General features: G+C 41.2%; 1 protein-coding gene across 2 annotated transcripts; it reads right to left on the bottom strand.

Moving 5' to 3' along the window:
* Window positions 1-1,247: 1,247 nt before the first annotated feature.
* On the bottom strand, window positions 1,248-12,384 carry ccndbp1 (cyclin D-type binding-protein 1). Of its 2 annotated transcripts, XM_034231672.1 has the most exons (12): window positions 12,247-12,384; window positions 11,537-11,596; window positions 10,730-10,809; window positions 10,206-10,287; window positions 9,620-9,716; window positions 8,072-8,145; window positions 7,684-7,760; window positions 7,130-7,380; window positions 6,065-6,125; window positions 4,919-4,965; window positions 1,954-2,044; window positions 1,391-1,525 (listed from the first exon to the last, which is right to left on the bottom strand). In XM_034231672.1, the coding sequence occupies exons 1-11, from the start codon at window positions 12,332-12,334 to the stop codon at window positions 1,954-1,956; spliced, it is 1,008 nt and encodes a 335-aa protein (XP_034087563.1). In that variant the 5' UTR covers window positions 12,335-12,384; the 3' UTR covers window positions 1,391-1,525. The 2 variants fall into 2 exon arrangements, with proteins under 2 accessions (XP_034087562.1, XP_034087563.1); XM_034231671.1 differs by lacking the exon at window positions 1,954-2,044 and having other exon boundaries at window positions 1,248-1,525.
* Window positions 12,385-20,300: the final 7,916 nt, after the last annotated feature.

Genomic DNA, 20,300 nt, shown 5'->3' with positions numbered 1-20,300 from the left:
ATGTGATAATTAAAAGAAAACTGAGATGTAAGGAAAATGTGGGACCAAACAAAGTTTAAAAGAAACCTTGGAAATACAAGGGAATAGTACAACAAACATGAAATTAATCTAAATCCTAAAGCAGGATAAACAAAGTTGCAAATCTAATGTGTGACACTTTTGTTGGTCTTCATGGAGCAACACTGTAAAGATAATAAAAGGGGTTTTCTGTTTAGTTTTGTATTTACCCTGTTAATAACTGATATTTTTCGTCAATTTTCGATATTTTTACTGGCAATAAGTGTGTGTGTGTTAAAGCACCCAGATATTGTTCTAAACTGTATTAAAGTAAACAGGTATTATCTTGAACTGTATTGAAGTGAACATGTATTATTTGGGACTGTTTAAAGTAATCCTATATATATATAAACCTTCTTACTTACACTCCATAACCCAGAGACCCTGACACACACACATACACTTCCTCCCATCAGCAGACACACACACATACACCTCCTGTCTCCATGCAGCACACACACATAAACTCCGTAACCCAGATATCAGCCCCCCCCCCCCCCCCCACACACACACACACACACACACACACACACACACACACACACACACACACACACACACACACACACACACACACACACACACACACACACACACACACACACACACCAGCAGCACACACACATACGCCTCCGCTTATCAGCATGCACACATACACTTTCCCTCACTAACACACACAGATGTTCTTTTTCCAAGGTTCTTTCTGGGGCGAATAATCCCAAGCACCAATATATCTGTGTACAATGTTTGATTGTTTTAAAAGAATAGTTTGTGTGAAACCTTCCCTGGGAAATTAAAGGAGTTGGGTCCGGTAGAAGATAAGAAGTGGCTCTCCACCTCCAAATATGTCCATATATACTGTTGTTTCTTCATGCAAAATACCCCCTGTTTCTGACTGGCTGGTCCCGATATCTGTATCGCACGGCAGTAGAGCGGGGAGCCCGGAGTGTTCTGTTACAGGGCACTCTGTATTTCGTATTGTGTTTTTTACTGTATTAAAATCAGATTATTGTTATAACTTTTATGCCGGTGTTTTGAACTCCTTTTATTAAATCTGACCAGGCTCATCTAAAGGACGGCGCGGAGCAGATGTGGGCTTTAAGCCACCACTATTGTGTTTGCTCCTACAGTGTGTGTGTGTATTTAGCAAGTAGATTAACTGTGAAGACATGATTATTGAAAAACAAATAGTTAATGTAAGGAGACAACTCCTCCCTTTTAATTCTTATTTGTTGTACACATGTCTTACACACATGTTTAGAAATCCATACCTCTTATATTTCCTCACACACAAAACTATAGCCATTCACTCAAAAAAAAACACACACACACACACACACACACACACACACACAAAATGTAGCTGTCGTGCTGAAGGAGGTCTTTAGTTTTTTGCAGGTTGTGATCAACAGCTCCATCTAAGAACTGAACCCATGTCAGCTGAGATTCCCCGCATACATGACTGCACCTGAACAGAGGGGTAAACATACAGTGTTATGTATAACAAATACAATAATAATACTAAATGAAAAGATAATACAAATTAAGTTCATTTCTACTAGGCTTGAGATTTTTATCATTAAAATTCCCATTTTATATCATGTATATTACACATGAAATACAGTCTGAGCAAAAGAATACTACATATTTACATATGAACTTCAAATATCAGAAGTATTATAATCAGGGCTGCACATAACTGGTGCGCAGGTGCAAAAGAGCACCGGATCATTTGAAAAAAGGCGCATTTGCGTACCAACATTGAGAGAGAGAGAGGAGAGAGAGAGGAGAGAGGGAGAGAGAGAAGGGAGAAGAGAAAAGAGAGAAGGGAGAAGAGAAAAGAGAGAAGAGAGGAGAGAGGAGAGAGAGAAAGATATTTGCGAGTTGCATATGAACCTATGATATGAAGTCAGGGTCGGCCCGTAGCACTGGCGTTATAGATGTTCGCCTAGGGCGCCAGATCTGTGGAGGCGCTGCGCTGGCAGCTCTGGGAGGGGAAAAAAACGTTTTGACCGTTGGTGCTCATCCTAATTTTCGGCCTTGATGTAACAATATTCATAATTAAGTAAATGTAACACCCTTTTCACCCCGGTTACACGTTTCATTTGCCCTGTACGATGGGCGCTGTAAGTGATGAAAATGGGGGATGTTGGCTTATCTGGCACCCGCAGCTCACAGCCAAAGTGCGAGTGAGCGTGGGAGCGAGCGAGGGTGCTCCGGTTCCGGCGCTGTTGTTATTAGAATCTGGTGCTAGCTGCTTTAACGGATATAAGAAGAAGATGTTTCTACAATGATGTGGAGGGAGAGTCCTCTCCAGTCAGACTGAGAGGCTGATAACTACAGCTCAGTGAGGTAAAGGACTCTTGAGTGTTTAGATAGTTCACTTTAGTCTAAGTTATCTCAGTGGGTCTCAAACGTTTTGATCACAATTTATGTAAACACATATTTCCAAGGCACTCCTTTATAATTATTGGGATAAACAGGTTTGAAATCATTCCAATGTATACTATAGGACAGTAACCAAAAATATCCTTTAAAACTGGAAAGATAAGAAAAAAATGCATAAATAAATAAATGTTAAGGTAAAATAAGATATGAACAACAAAAATAAAATAAGTTACATTAATTTGTTATTGGCTATGGTAGGTTATTGGTTATGTTCACATACTTATTTGATTACATCCACTTGTCTAATGGCGCATTTCCACTGCAGCGGGTAGCCCCGTTTAAGCGTCCTTAAATCGTCCTCAAGCGGCCAGGCCAGTTTTTGGTGGCCTTTCCATATAGCATAGCACCGGCTAGCGGGTACTTTTTCCCTCTTTTTCCGGCCCCATAAAATCGTGGTTCTATCAGGCCAGGGCCAGGGCTGAACTAGTGACGTCAACACTCTCGACTGCTGATTGGTCAGCGAGAATCGTCACAAGATCGCGCGCGAGATCACCCCTGGCGTCGCATATATATCGAGAAGCAAGCTTGCAGCATTTTTATACACAGCATTTTTGTAAACGGAGGAGCTACAAAAATGGCAACGTCAAAGAAAAGCACACCGTGGTCGACCGAGGAGGTGACGACGTTCCTACATCTCATTGGGGATGATAAAATCCAGCGGGAGCGCGACGGAACAACTCGAAATGTGAAAAAAAAAGCCGATCGCCCCGCCTACACTGCGTTGCTACCCCAGGTCCTAAACTGTAATGGGAATGCGCCACGGCCTCGGACGGCCAGCGAGGCAGCCCGAGGCCTGAGCGAGGACGCTTAGGGACGCTTAAACGGGGCTACCCCGCTGCAGTGGAAATGTGCCATAAGATGAAAACAGACACTTTCGACCCAAACCCAGCTTTTGACTTGTGGATGCAAGCATCTAATCACAGACTCAACCAGAGAGAAAGAAGTAGGCCTACATCATCAGTTACCATGTCTGACAGAGAGGAAGACAGTGAGAAGAACAGTCAGGAGGGTAGTGATGACAGCTTGTAGGATTACTGGTCGTGCTAATGTTGTCTTGTGTTCACCTCTGCATGTGTGTTCTGTGTTCACCTCTGTGTGTTCTGTGCCGTGTGTCTGGCAAATAAAGTCAAGACCCCCTCAAAAGTTACGGTTTATTTCATTTTAAGGATGAGCACCAAGCAACATCTCCAGGTGCTCCTTTGAGAACCAAGGTGTGAAGCTGACCGTTGAGCGGCCCAGACCAAGCAAGGAGGCAGAGCGTCCAAAAATATAACCCGACGTGGGCATTTATTAAAATCATGTGCACAAAGTTCACAGCCTCAATCCTGCTGTTCTCCTTGCACACATCCTGCAGCCACAAGGATCTCACACACACTACCAGCCTCCCAACAGACAGGGAAACAGAGCCTAAATACACGCACTAATCAGCACAACAAGACACAGGTGAGGGGGGGAGGAGACAACGCAGGACACCAGGTGCACACAATTACCCGGCTTGAAGCAGTCAGTCCATAGTGACGAAGTTACCTTCGTCACATTTCCTTCCCCCTCTCCCCAGGAAGCACAGTGTCTTTTGCAACCTCCTTTTCGCTCCAATCCTTGGGTTTCTCCTCGGCTGGGACCCGTTTCTGTTCGTCACGACAGCGTTCCCGCTCCTCGATCTCCTGTTGACGAGCGCGCTGCTTTTGTTCCTGCTCCTCGAGTTTGCGCAGACGCTCCTGGTACTCCCGATCCTCCTCCTCTCGCTGCTCATGTTCAATGCGTTCAGCCCTCTCAAAGTAGTCAATCTTTTTCTCCTGGTTCTTCAGGCGCTCCTGGAGTTCCCTCTTCTCCTTCTCCAGCTGCTCCACCTGCTTGTCTCTCGTCTCCTGCTGCTTGTTTCTCGTCTCCTGCTGCCTCAACAGCCGTGGCCCCCTGGTCTGTTCCAGGCATAGCCACCCCCAGCCGCGGTTCCTCTCTTTGGTCCCTCTTCTTTCCTCTCATAATTTCACTTCCTTACTTGGTCAAATCCCACTTCTGACACCAATTGTGAAGCTGACCGTTGAGCGGCCCAGAGCAAGCAAGGAGGCAGAGGCAGAACGTCCAAAAATATAACCCGACGTGGGCATTTATTAAAATCATGTGCACAAAGTTCACAGCCTCAATCCTGCTGTTCTCCTTGCACACATCCTGCAGCCACAAGGATCTCACACACACTACCAGCCTTCCAACAGACAGGGAAACAGAGCCTAAATACACACACTAATCAGCACAACAAGACACAGGTGAGGGGGGGAGGAGACAACACAGGACACCAGGTGCACACAATTACCCGGCCTGAAGCAGTCAGTCCATAGTGACGAAGTTACCTTCGTCACACAGGGCAAAAAAGTTATGTGCACCCCGGATTATAATCACTAAACATTAATGTTACCTGATGATCTCAAGAACTTTCTTTAACAGTGCTCCCAATTTAGAAACCTGCAGAGAGAAAAGAAAAGTCCTTTATATGTTAATATGAATATTGAATGACACGTTTCATAATATTCCTAAATACTGTATAAAGGGTAAAGACCACCTTTAACTGCTCTAAACATGCTCTTTTGAAGTGTGCATATTTTACCAGGGTTTGTCTTAACCCTGTCAACAGAGTTTCCAGTTATGTATGAAACTTTAAAAAGGTGCGGCTCAGCAATTGAAGCACACGCGTTGAGCACCAGGAAAAGCGCTTTATAAATGTAATGTATTATTACTAAATAACTGTGTGTGTAACACACATCTGGTTTTCCTACAGTCCAACTCCAACACGAGTTGGACTGGTCTGACCTCTGTGTCCCTTTGATAAGGAGAAAAAGAGCTGCTGCTGATCTTAATCAACACGTAAAAAGTGAATAGTTTTCTCTGGAAGTAGAACAAATAGCTGCTTCGAATACCACCGACACGGATAACTAAACAATGGGGACAGACACGGATAACTAAACAATGGGGACATTGGCTCAAGAAAGTGAAGCTGCTGTTCAAAAGAATAAAGGAGCCTCATTTTCAGGTTGCATGTTGTGCCTCTCCTGTGACATGTCCCCATGCTTTCATGTTCAAAAAGCTCTTATTTATAAAACAATTCCGCCTGCCGACAAAGACCTAAATGGACATATTAGTCATTGTTCTGTGGAGATGTGACTCGTCTGCACACCCGTCGTTGCTGGAAACACGACTATACATTGTTCACAATTGCAGGAACAGTCAAGCCACACCATGCCTGAGAAGAGCACAACATGTACATATGGCACATAAATGCCTTCAGAAAACATAAAGTTGCAATTTACATCAGTACACATATTGCATACTGTATATCAAAATATTACAGGCGTAATGAGGGAGTGTGTGTGTGTGAGTCTTGCATTGTCTTGTTCCATTGTCAAAAGATATCTCATTTTGATGATAAGAGAGAGATTACTGATTATTGACATGGCTGATCCCTCGTTAAGAACAATTAGGTATATTGTAAGCCGAGGTATACCATCAGAGATTGGTGTGACATTTTTCTAATTACAGATGTTAGAGGTGTGTGTGTGTGTCTTACATTGTCCTCTACTCCGCTATAGTCCATGGGTGGATAGAGACAGAGAGCCAGATCAGCGACACTGAGGAGGAAACAGGAAGAGGCAGAGATTTGTTTTGACTGTTCCATTATTGGACAAAAATGTTGATTGAGTTTGTTTAAAAAAAGAAAAGAAAAAAAGCTGGCCGAAAGTTAAATGAAGATTGGTGTTGGGAAAATACAAAATCGCTCTTCTAATATCAGAGTAGCACATGATAACAAAGGCCCTGCGTAGCTGTGTACGTAACAGGATGTATGATTACCAGAAGAGCGTCAGGACTGTTTTAGGCATATAAAAAACGTTGTTGTCACAATAGTTGTCTATGTGACAATAATTCACATGATGATTCAGACTCTATGGAGATAGACATATGACTGTCATGTTTATTTCTTACGTGGGCCTCAGCTAATGAACCGGTATTCTGCGTCTTGTGACTGTAACACCCTCTCTTGTATATCAGCATGTCAAGGACTGATGACTACTTCCATTCTTGCAAGGATAATAAATACATGTATCCTGATATTGAAGACCAAGCTAACAATTGGTTATGAACAGAGCAAATCAAACAGACCAACCAAAGGAGTTTATGTAGCAGATTTGTGCTTTTATCCATTCGTCACTATGATGAACATACATTAAAAATGTGCAATAAAAAATTCATAAAATACAAATAACTATACAAACTAGGGCTGTCAGTCGATTCAAATATTTAATCGCATGATATCCATTGTTAATCGCAAATGAATCGCACATTTTGTATCTGTTCTAAATGTACCTAAGAGGATCTCTCTCTCTCTCTCTCTCTCTCTCTCTCTCTCTACCTTTTTTTTGTATCCATATCTCTCGCTAGAATCTCCCACATCAACAACAACAACAACAACAACAACGTCAAGCCTTTGGGCTCTGAAACTACGGGGCGGGCCGAGGACAAATACACATGCGTGAATCGCACGTTAAAATCATTTTGCATTATGGGAACTCCGACTGAGAAGTTCCCTGTGTGTGTGTGTGTGTGTGTGTGTGTGTGTGTGTGTGTGTGTTCCTACCCAGGACTGAGTTCCTTGGTGATATCGGCCAGGTCATCGAGCTGAGCCACGTTTTGAGGCGTGGAGACGTCCCCGTGGGTTTTGACGGCAGACGTCAGGTTCCTCAGGCACACCGCGGACGCCTTCATGAGGCCCTGACACGGACCAATCACAAGGCGGTCCTTCTCCGGCCAATAGGTGTCCTGGTTACCTCGAGGCTCCTGGTCATCGTCCAGGACGTCACTGAAGGGGTCCTGAACCTCCGATAACGCCTGAGGGGGGAGGTATTCAGTGTACTAGAGTAGTATACAGTTACCGTGAATGTAAATACTCATGTGAAGTCATTCAAAATGTATTTGAGGTCTGTTGTATGGCTTTAAAGTGAAAGAAATACTCAGATCTTTTGACTTACATTCCAAAATGGCTACTTTCAGAATATTATATATTCAATTACTTGATTATTATTATGATTATTGAAGCATGATGTTACTGTGATTCCTCTCCCACCTGCTCCTGTGTATTATAAAAGTGAAATTGACCTCTTGAAAATATCTGCTTCTAGTGTGTGAGTGTACCTGTTCTATTTCCTCTATGGCATCTTTAACAACTCCAATCTGAGCGGACAGAACCACCAACAGAGCTGCCTTATTGTCTGCAGAATATAAAAACATTTCCATCACAAAGCTTGAAATTGAAAAACTAGTTGTGATTCCCTGTAAATGATTCAACACAATGACAGTAGAAGCATGTCGACATACATTTGACAATATTCATGTTTTATGTAACTGTGGTGGAATTGAAATGCTGTGTTTTGCTAGACAGAACATGAAGACAATAACACTTGTATATTAAATTGAGTTTAACTTAAGAAAACTAATACAATGATTTCAAATGGATCAAGTTAAAACTGTCTTTGGGCAAGTAGATGATTTTTTCTTTTTTAATCCTGTTCAGACTACTGACCTCGGGGCAGCTGGGTTAAGCTGTCGCAGGCAGACCAGACGCCTCCGGTTGAAGTTAACTGTTCATGAGACAGACTGAAGGAAGGGAGGAAGAGATTGGGAGGAATTTAAATTAAATTAAAAGAGGGATACAAAACAGAGAGGGAACACAGAGTAGCTGAAAACACAACTGTAATACTCCAGGACCAGTGTCTTCAACTTAAATCTGTTCTGTTCTTTATGATCTTAAATCAAAGTGCATTTAATGTGTGTGTTAGTATTAGGGATGCTCCGATCGATCGGTCACCGATCGAGATCGGCCGAAACTCACTCTCTACCGATCGATCGGTGCTCTCCAAACATGCCGATCGCATGACGTAAAATACATGACACTTTTCTCTGTGTACGGCAAAACAAGCTCGCCAAAATGGCTTCACCGGTCTGGCATTATTTGCGGTATGCAACGTGTGTGAAGCAGAAATCCTGCAGCTCCGCCCGCCGGACAGGTAAGCGCAGCGAAACACACACATAGGGAGAACCAGACCGTAGTTCATTTCCTCATATGCCAAACGAGAAATGATGGTAGCAAATCACCCGGTTCTTTACGACCAGAACTATTAACGGGATACAAACCGGAGGAACCAGGCATGGAGGGAGGTGGCAGAGACAGTGGGTGAAACTGGTAGGTTTTCGCCTGTTTGGGGAGTTTATATATATATATATTGCTCGCATAAAATCCCCGGGGTTTTTTGCTTTGTATGTCGGGGGCGGGAGATTCATGTGATTGGTTGTTGGTCGCAAAAAATCCCCAAGCGTTCAGACACGCCCAGCTCCAAGATTTTCAAGATTTTTGAAAAGCTGCTGTGTGGACGTACCGTAAGAGTTAGACCTAACACACTTAGCTATTTTATCTACCTCTGGAACAAGCTAAACTAGCTATTATATATGTATTCTTCATTGTCGGGTCACTCATTACTGGATCAGTGAGCTGCATGAGATACTGACAGGCTGTCAGGAGGGGGGAGAGAGAGAGGGGAGAGAGGGAGAGAGGAAAAGAGAGCGCTTCCGCTCATCTCTCCCGTGTTATTATCCAAAGTGAATGTGAACTTGAATAATGTACATCATTTGAATGTAATAATTAAGTTGATTGTTGTATGTGGAAGCTCCAGTGAATGAGCCCCATTAACTGAGTTTTAAACATCACTTTAAATGGAAGATTTAAAGTGATGTTTAAATCTTCCATTTAGGCCCCGCCCACTCGATCGGTTCAGCGATCGGTATCGGCCGATACTGATTCCAGCGATCGGCCCCGAAATTGGCGATCGGAGCATCCCTAGTTAGTATGCCAGCTAATTAACATAAATACATAAGTGTATCATTTAATATTTACAATAGGAGGTTATTTTATACTAATTCAGTTCCATGACTAAAATAAGAAATGTTGTAAGGTCTGTTAAGGACTAAGAACTGAGAAAATGTTTGCAATCATAATAAACTGCTGATTAAAATGTTAAAGTTATGAACTTGTATGTAACTATGATATATGAAATGAATGTGTGTGTGTGTGCACCTCTGTAGTGGGGAGCTCAGTATGACCTCCACCAGCTGTGTGACTCCCTCCAACACATCCACTGTGGCGTCTCTCACCTGTCGTCGCAGACTCACACCTGAGGACACACACACACACACACACACACACACACACACACACACACACACACACACACAAACACACACACACACACACACACACACACAACACACACACACACACACACACACACACACACACACACACACACACAGCACACACACACACACACAGCACACACACACACCACACACAACACACACACACACACACACCACACAACACACACAACACACACACACCACACACACACACACACACACACACATACACACACACACACACACACACACACACACACAACACACCCACACACACACACAATAAGCAGGTATACAAGAAGCTTCACGTCATCCAGTCTTTCATGTTAACTCTTAAATCAATCCCTATTCAAACCAGACTGGATGGAACATGATGACCTGAATGTAAGTAAACGATCATCAGCATAAACCGAGGGATCGTGCTGTTCTGCTGAACGGATTCCTGATTGTTCTGGTGGGTTTACCTTGGCTCTTGGGCAGCCAGTAATACACAGTGGACAGAGAGAGGACGCTCTTCAGGATCCACTCTGACAACTTCTCTCCATCCTGCAGAGACAAAGGACAGGTAGATTTAGAGAGAGAGAAATGGAAAATGAATGTTGTAGCTCAGTCTGTAGAGACTTGGCTTGGGAACCGAGGGGTCGTTGGTTTAAGATCGGACTAAAAATAGGTAGCTGGAGAGGTGGCAGTTTGCCTTCTGGGTACAGAATTTGAATGTGTGTGTACCTACGTGTGTAATTGTAAAACAACACCAATGTGAAAAAAAGAACGGCCTCTCGAGATGAACAAAGGTGATCTGAACCCTTAAGGTACTGCCCATTATATCCATAACTACAACTGTAGAGTGTTTTATTATTTCTTGATCCGTCATAAACGTGGTGATGACGTTGGAGCTTCATTCAGTACCTCTAATCCAAGCTTTGACTGTAAAACAAAAAAAGGAAGAAAAAAAGACATTTGGTACAGCCCCACCCGAAAATGATTTGACCTGTTGTGAAGGCAGCGGGGGTTTGGAGAATGCCACGCTGAGTTTAGTGGCTTCCTGCGACACCGCCTTCACCGCCTGGTCTGAGGACAGGAGACACAGTTACATCACAATAAAACTCTCCCAACACATGAGTGGGCTGCATCCTCCTGACCATTACATTAATATTGGTCGGTAAATATTTGCCACACAATCCTGAAGTCAGAGCCATAATGAACTCAAAGTCTATATTAAGAGTAATAATATGTGTTTGATGGAATCTTTCATTGAAATGGCACATTTCTATTTTGGTATTCATTTAAGTGACGAGCTGGGTTATGACAACCAATGAAACAGTTTTTTGACCGTGATCTAAGAGTGCAAATTTGTATACAGTCCAAAATATATTTTGAGTTTGTTTTTTTACGGGTAATTTTCAGAGTTGTTTTTAAAGTCGAGATATGTTGTTAATAAAATACAATTTTATCTAAGACCTGTGGCTGCTTATTATTTTGGATTGTGTGTCGTCGTCCCTGCTCTATAGTGGCTTTATGGAAAGCTACAGTACTATACCTGTGTGTTGGCAACATCCCCTTATCTAAATACATAAATACAACAAAGAATCACCAATGAGCCTGTCATCTAATATTAAACTCATGAAAACATTATTAGAAAACATTTTTTAAATATATGATACGTAACGGGTGATATCAGAAAAAGACATCAAGGATAACAAAATGGGAAATGTTGCTATAGAGAGGGTCTTAATGGCAGCTGAACAGGGAGCCATCATATTATGGATGACGGTCATAATAATAAACCAAACTCAACTCAGAGTGTCCCAGAAGTTGGAGAGGTCAAACGCTCCACCGGACTCATTGGATTCTCCATCTGAGGAAGAAAATAGTTATAGTTTGGTACAAATCTTCCCTTTTCAAGATAAATTAGCAAATTTAAGAAAAACATTTAAAGACTGATTTTGTTATTTACTTTTGAAGTCTTAAATGAATCAAAAATTTTAAAAAATTAACCCTTAAAAGTCTTACCCTTCATGTGTTTTTCTATGCATACATTTTAATTTGTAAAGTACAGTTTCTAGACAAATGTAGTGAAGTAACAACACAATATTTCCCTCTGAAATGTAACCGAGTTGAAGTAGAAATTGGCATGAAAAAGAAAGACTTAAGTAAAGCACAAATACCTTAAATTGGTACTTACTCCCCCAACTTCATTAACTGACAACTTGAATATTTATGTCAAGCTGCTACAAAGACTTAAGAACATTGACAACTTGATAACAGTTAAGCATAAAAGCAAGAAGGCATACAACTGAATTTATAAAATGTTTAAAACATGTATCCATGCGGAGAAACCGAGCCCAGCATACATTATAACGTTTGCATGTAATGAAAAAAATAAGCGTTTATATGTATATTTAGAGCTCGGTTAGCTCGTTTAGCTTGAGCATGCTAGCTATATATATATCTATCTAAAGGCCGTTATCTATGTGCGCTGCGTCATTTCTAATGCGTCATATTTACCTCTGACTCGGTCTCTCACACACTGGATGGAGTTCAGTAGATTTCGTAAAGGCACAAACACATTTCCAACTGAATTATCAGCACTCATGTCATCAATTTTTTTTAACAGCGTTAAAGTAGTAGCGTTAGTGCGTGTTGTGGAACTACAGAAGAGCAGTATTTTGATCCAGGGACGATTCTAGATGAAGCACCGACACTGCAGTCTGAGAAAAACACGCTTTTGCGACACCTAGTGTTGAAACAGGAGTACAAACTACCTAAAATATTGTGTTTTATGAAACCGTTTTAAATATGAGCAATATTAGAATATATTTTCCAAAGTAAGAAAAGTTGAACATTTTAAAACAAACAACTTTATTTTGGAAAAAGCTACTAGTAATTTGGCACATATTACATTTTTCAATAATTCCACTGTACAAATCTCTATAGGCTAAATGCTTATTTCCTGTCCTGGTAACCGTAATTTATCAATGATGCATTGTTAGATAATAAACATACATAATATGTATTTTATTTTACTTTATATCAATACTATTTTATGAATCACCTTAAGCATATTCTTCTTCACTGGTCTTTAGTTCATAAAAAAAAATGTCTCTGTAATGTTTACAATAACTATCATTAGTTCATGGTAAATACATAGTAGAACAAACGTACTTTTACAAACAAAATGATAATAAACAAAAGGTAAAATAAAAACAAAGATTTGAGTGAATCTCAAAATGAAAGGCTCTAATTTGGCTGCTTGGTGAAAAACAAAGCTCCGGACCCGATTCCCATCAGGCACAACACCAGACTCGCTCCAAATAATCCAGCAGCAGGACTCAAGCGGCTCTGCCTCTCCTTCAGCTCTGTGGAAGGAACCAAAAATAAATTCTAAAGGTTAATGTATCCAGGAATTGCATTTAATATGCACAAGCTTTGGTCCAGAGCAGGGTATATTGAGTGTATAATAGGTACATGAATCCTCCCTTTAGTCTTAAAAAGTGCTTCCCTTGTTCTGATCTTTAATTTAACTCTAAGCCTTTAGGTGAATTCCCCAAAATGTATTTCTTTTTTATTCAAATGTACTTGGTGAGGTTTTACTCAAGACCTCTGCTCAAAACATCAGTCAATCGTGTTATAATAATATGAAATGGGTTAACATTTTTTATTAGATTTTATTTTATTTCACACATTTTTGTTGAGTAATTAATTAATTAATGTATTATTAATATTATTATTACCAAGTAAGGATTCAGATTGTTGTCATGCCTGTTATATCCTCAATAGAGATGCCTAATGTATTTGTGTGTGTATTATTATAGTACTCTACAATAATCACTAACTGACTCAGTTCTGATGTTGCGGGTGCAGATAGTGATGGTATTAGACATTTTGGATTCATACCGTAAATGTAACTGAACTCCCCCTTTATAATAAACATGTTATCATAATTATTTTTGATTCTACAGCCCTCAGTTTTACCCTAGCTCCTGGAGAGAAGCTGAGGTGAGGCCTGATGCTGGGCCGAGCAGGAGTAACGTGGGTTACGTGTTGTAACTGTGGGCTGTGGGTCAGTGGGCATCTGACCCCCTCCCCAGACGTAATGCGCTTACGTTTTTCCCGGGCCCCGGTCCCGGGGGACGTGGAGCGCACTGGGCCCATACGGGGCTGGAGGACTCTTTCCCCCTACTTTAGGCAGGAGGGGAGAGCCCTCCACATTATAGTCCATACACACTCTTCACGGGGTGAGCGTGTCTGAGTGTGTGGGACATGGGGCACTTGCGCTCTCCACGTGCTCCTTAGGGACTCGGGAGAGGTGGTGTACAGCAGTGGCGTTTTCTCCCGGAGGCCAAGGGAAGCCAGGCTTCCCCTGTTTTTTCGGATTGTAGTTATAATTTAAATAAATAAATAAAAACACTTTGTTTTGTTTCGATAATTCTCCTTTGCTGTGTGTTGCTGCCGGCCCGTCTCTCCCCCATTCTCATTGAGTATTTTACAAAGAGTGAAACAAACAGCGCCCCTCTAGATGTTATGGTGAAACAGTAGATTGCACTCACTGTTGCGAGAGGAGGCCAGCCGAATCTGGCTTTCCTTGGTGAAAAAAAATGGAGGGATTGACCAATCAGATGAGGCTCACGTGATGCCCCAGCCAACCTGTGATTGGTCAGGGCCATGCCAAGGGAAGCCAGAGGCAGCTGGCTTCCCTTGCCTCACAATCCAATCAAACCGCATCAATTTAGTGTTGCAGTGACGCATCCTAAAATCCGGAAGTAAGCTGCTCTCGGGTTCCTTCGACAAAAAAGTAATGGGAGTTCTCCATAGGATTTTGGAAAATAGCTCGAAATAAGGTCAGTGGAAAACGAACCCGTTTGATAAATGCAAGTTTTGTTCAGTCGGATAATATCCACATGTCTACCCTACTTTTATAATTTTCGAATCATAAATCTAATCGATAGAAGATAGATAGCGTCACTGCATCACTCTCACCGCCGTTAGAAAGTAGCAAGCAACTGAAGCAAGTGCAATTATGGAGGGTGGAGATTTGGAGTATTTCATCAAAAGTAATTGTACTAAACTTCCGCTACAGCAGCAACAACAAATACAATCTGATGACAGGCCAATGCCCAAACTGGAGCTGTGTACAGCGAGGAAAAAAGGAACGAATCGGACGTAAAACGTTAAAGGTCTCCTGATTTAGTTTGTGAATTAATGCTTATTAGAGTTTCGGCTGGAGAGTGCGTGCGGACCTGTCGGTTAGATAACAGGCGTGTGTAAGTCCTGCATCTGATAACAATGTGTGTAAAATGATACCGGGTGCTGTAATCACTCATCTGGTTACGTTATTACATTGACCACCACACCCCCGACCCAAAAGAAAGGACGTATTATTGGCTTCCCCTATTTTTTTTCCCACGCCACGCTACTGGTGCACAGTGAGCCTCGATATGGGGCTGAGGACTCTCTCCGTCCGCCTATGGGCGGAGGGGGGGAGCCCTCAGCCCTGTTTTCCTAGCACACTTTTCGCGAGGTAAGCGTGTCAGAGTGTGCTCTGTCAGCCGCGGCCCAGTCTTCTCCACGGTCACAACCGAGGGTGCGGCTGCTAATCAGAAAGCCGGTCAGGGACAGTGGAGTGGAACGATGTTGTTGGACGACAGCGCGTGTATACATCGGGGCTCCGCCCACTGTACCCATAGAGTCAGTGGGCGGAGTAGTAGTCAGATAGCTACTCCTGCTGATTTTAATTCTAGATCTAGGTTGGGATTCATTCACTTAAATGTGCGCAGTCTGTTACCTAAGTTAGATTTTGTCCGCATTTGGGCGAGCTCGACTGATGCTGATGTCATTGTCTTATCAGAAACGTGGCTAGATAAATCTAGCCTCTGACATCTACTTAAATGGTTATAGTGTATATCGTACCGACCGTCCTAAAAAAAAAAAAAGTTTTGTGTAACCAAGATGGTTTCCAAATCTAAACAACTAGAATTTTTAGCTTTAAATATCATAGTAGCAAAGGGTCAACAGGTCATGGTGGTGGGCTGCTACAGACCCCCCTCAGCTGTCAAGGACTCTTTATCTTCTTTGGCAAAACTTTTATCTCAACTTGACTACAAGGAAATAGTGCTGCTTGGTGATTTTAACTGGGACTGGTTAACTGCAGTGTCAGAGGATTTTAAAAACCTTTGTATCTCTTTGAATGTTACTCAGATTATAGACAGTCCTACTCGCCCTAACATTAAGTCCCCAAATAAATCCTCCCTAATTGATCTCATTCTAACCAATGTTCCCCATAAATATTCATCTGTGGGAGTATTTGCAAATGATCTGAGTGACCACTGTGTTGTAGCCACAATTAGGGACACTAAGGTCCTAAAGGGTAAACCTCGCATTATCAGTAAGAGAGACAAAAAGCATTTTGTGGAGCAGGGTTTTGTGCATGATCTGTTTGGGTTTCATTGGGGAAAAATCGATCTGTGTGCTGATGTTGAGACTGCATGGTCTTATTTTTATCTTGGTTTTATGGAAATTATAGATAGACATGCACCCCTGCATACATTTAGAGTGAAGGGACGAGACAATCCTTGGTTTTCTGCTGAATTATCTAGTCTCCTACATGAGAGAAACAAGGCCTGGGCAAAGGCTAGGAAATCAGGCTCAGAGGTAGAATGGCTGCGTTTTAGGCAGCTAAGAAATAGCTTCACTTCACATATCAAAAGTGCTAAATCAAAGTACTATCTGTCAGTAACCACAAAGAACCTGAATAATCCTGGAACATTTTGGAAAGCCATAAAATTGATATCCACCGGTGAGATCTGTAATGAGCTACCTCCGTGCATTACCACAGCATCTGGCTCTATATCGGACAGGGCCACTATGTTAAATTGTTTTAATGAGCATTTTGTGTCCTGTGGTTCTCTTTTTGATTCTGTCACTAACTCTGCTTCTGTGAACACCAAAGTCTGTGACTCTGAAAAACGTGTTTTGGAAAACCCTTTTAGTTTTACTCCTTTTACTGTTGATGTTGTTCGTGAAACTTTAACTTTAACCAAGTTAGATCCTAAGAAACCGGCCAGCCCGGACAACGTAGAGCCTTTCTTTTTAAAGATAGCTGCAGATTTTATTGCTCCACCTCTTACTACTCTTTTTAACCTCTCCCTTAGCTCAAACACAATTCCAAAATTGTGGAAGTCAGCATATGTCTTGCCTTTGCTAAAAGGAGGGGAGGCCACCTTATTAAATAATTATAGGCCCATCTCTAAATGATCAGTTCTGGCCAAGGTTCTTGAACGCCTAGTGAGCGAACAGGTAAAGGTGTTTTTATGTATGACATTCTGTCTAAACATCAGTCAGGCTTCAGAAAACAACATAGCACCATCACTGCCACAATGAAAGTGGTAAATGATGTGGCGAGTTTTTTAGATAATAAGCAGAGTTGTGCAGCTCTATTTGTTGACCTGTCCAAAGCGTTTGATACCGTCGATCATCGCATCTTAAAGCAGAGGCTACTCAGTATTGGCATATCCACACTCTAAAAACAAATGCCTTGGCTCAACAAAGAAAATCAACGCAACAGTTTGCATCGATGTTTATTGAGTTAAGACAACTTCTAATGAAATTGTCTGAAAGCAACAAAGTTATGAGTTAGTGGAGAAGGCTTTTCCTCTACAATCAGGTGTTTTTAATTACCACTTACTTAATAATTGGTAGCATAAACACAAGTTTTGAAGTTGATTACTCAAAAGATTAAGTTGTTCCGACTAGTTTTACCACATGATTTAAAAGGAATTTTAAGTTGTATGTACTTAATTACCCTCATTGTGAACACACATTTTTAAGTTGACAACCATTTATAAATTAAGTTGCTCCAAATATATTGTATTCAATAGTTTTTTTTCTTAGCTTTTTCATGTTTTTGCCTTTAAAGAAATTAATTAATTGATTCCACAACAAAAATATTAGGAAATTCACTTTTATTTTGAACTGCAGTTGTTTATTTTAACACATGATGTTTCAATCAGGAGAGAATTCATTTTGTTTGAACATTTATTGACACATGCCATATGATCAGGTGCATGAACACCTGAAATCACAGCTGACTGCAGGAGAGAGGAGAACCATTTTATAGTTTGGCTGCAGCACATTGATTGGCTGCTGGAGAATGAGGTGAAATGTAATCGGTTAAAGAGAACGGCTGTGATGAGCTGATTATATGCAGCTGCGGAGTGAATGTATATACACCCAGTCTTCCTGAAAGAACTTGCGCTGAGCTTCATTTAAATCTTGAGAAAAAAGATGAATAACACAAATTTAAATTGCCCCACAAATAATAAATAAACACATTAGCCATATTACCATGGGACATGGGGACACAGCAAATACATGCTGCCATCACAACGAAGTTAGAGGCCTTTGCATATTTAAAACCAGTGCCAAATCTGTAAAGTTTTTTGTAAAACTACAGAAACTAACTCTCAATGGCCACCAGTCTGCAGATCACACACATCCATTTTACAAAAGATGTAACAAAGATGTTTGCACTGCCGACAGTCATTATTTCAAACAGTATGAACACATTTAACGCAGAATGCTCATTCATTTGTTTCCCTCGACCACGATGGCTGCCATCGTATGGTCAGATCCTGGGGTGGACCGGTCACTGATGAAGGCGATATTCATGTCCTTTTGAAGCACATTGAATAATAGATTAGCACATAAGAGATAATGAATTAGGTAATTGCATACTTTTTAAACTGTCACTCTTAGCGAATTCAGAGCCATTATTACCAGCTGCTAAAGCAACGCTGCTATTATTTTCACCTATTGAGTCTGCATGTGTGTGTTGTCATGGCAACGTGGTCCTGAAGACACACAGAGGTGCTTTTGAGTACTTTGCCTAGTGTTTAAATGCATGTGGACAGATTTTGTCAATCACAACCGTGCAAGTTGTGTACCTTCTCATCTGTTGTGCAGGTTCCATACAATATGTGATATGGTTAAGTGAAGAGCAGAAGCCACTTTTCAAAATTGTACACAATCCCTTTCCCATGCCATTGCTGTCAACACCTATCCATGCTGAATGTTGCTAAGATATTATTGATTGGGGCGTAGCCAAAAGTGCAATATGCTTCAAAATGTAACTGACAGAGAGCAGTGCTTTTGTCCTGTGTCCATGGATTTAATTTTATTTCAAGATTTTTAATTACATCGCTAAACTCCTTGAAAAGGTCCTCTTCCTTTTCTCCAAGGTACACGACAAGGCAGCGGATGGCTATAGTTCTCTGCGCACTTCAATTGTATTGTGCTATTTTTGAAAAAGGAAAAAAAGAGAAATGACCTAAATGAATATATTCTGAATGGGTGACTGCCAACAACTTGCATTTCAATGACAACTCTAAATAACGATCCTACCTCAAGAAGCATGTCCTTGATCTGCTTCACGAGATTCATTTTGAATAAAAAGCGATATCACAATAGTAACCAATGTATTGTTACACTCACAGTAGCCTCTACTACTTTGTATCTTCTCACAGAACTATTCACAGTTCAAAGGCTGCTCATTTTGGTCAAACAGCAATTTGCCTATGCACTGCAACTACAAGGCTATCTACTGTATTTGAATGACAAAAGATTACACTCACCTTAAAATGTCCTTTGTATAGTATTTCGATTTGTCTTAACTGTGGGAACTTGTCCAGGCATGTTAAGTGAGAGTGGACTTGAAATCCTTAACTCAAGGTGTAGAACAATTAAGTTATCAAGCCAATTGCATTACTTACTACAACTTGAATTTAATTTTAAGTCAATTAACGCAGAAATCAGTTCAAATTACACACAATATTAAGTTGATGTAATTACCAACATTATTACGTCAACACAACTTATAAACTAATGTTTGCAACTTAAAATGTTTATCAAAATCAATTAACTCACATTTTTATCTTGCAACCATGCATTTCATTAAGTGGAGGTGAAAGGTCGCCTGAATTCGTTTTTAGAGTGCAGCCATGCAGTAGGGTGGTTTGTGAACTACCTGTCTGAAAGGTCCCAATGTGTTCATTTTGATGGGCTGTCTTCTGAGTGGTTAAACATTACTAATAGTGTTCCTCAAGGTTCTGTTTTAGGTCCACTTTTATTCTCCATCTACATCAATAGTTTAGGTGAACATTTCGATGGAGCAACCTTACATTTTTATGCGGACGATACCGTGATGTACTGTGCAGGTTCCTCCATTAAGGAGGCTGTTGTTGAATTGCAAGCAGTTTTTAACATTTTTCAGACTCAGCTCTCTGAACTAAAGCTTCTTTTAAATGTTGATAAAACCAAGGTAATGCTCTTTTCAAAAGCTAAAAAGACACCAGAACCTGTTGTAGATATTGTAACTACGCAAGGAATAAAAATTGAAGTGGTTACCTGTTACAAATACCTTTGTTACGGTGTGTGAAGCAGGTAGGACCCAAATGCAGATTAACGTGAAAATTCCTTTATTTCAAGGGCTTGAGAGGGAACTCGAGAGGAAACTTGAGGTAACTCGAGAGGTGATTTGAGAGGGGACTCGAGAGAGAACTCGAGAG

Source organism: Gymnodraco acuticeps, unplaced genomic scaffold, assembly GCF_902827175.1.
Source record: "Gymnodraco acuticeps unplaced genomic scaffold, fGymAcu1.1, whole genome shotgun sequence".
Lineage (NCBI taxonomy): Eukaryota > Metazoa > Chordata > Actinopteri > Perciformes > Bathydraconidae > Gymnodraco > Gymnodraco acuticeps.
The sequence above is the reverse complement of the archived record's forward strand: the minus strand, read 5'-3'. Positions and strand labels throughout refer to the sequence as shown.

Bases quoted from the DNA above. Each gene is read 5' to 3' on its own strand.
- ccndbp1 (XM_034231671.1), bottom strand. From the start codon at position 12,334: ATGAGTGCTGATAATTCAGTTGGAAATGTGTTTGTGCCTTTACGAAAT. The intron at 8,146-9,619 runs GTGCACACACAC...CCCTTCCTTCAG, and splicing joins CTGAGCTCCCCACTACAGAG to TCTGTCTCATGAACAGTTAA. The intron at 4,966-6,064 runs GTAAGACACACA...TTCTCTCTGCAG, and splicing joins ATAGCGGAGTAGAGGACAAT to GTTTCTAAATTGGGAGCACT.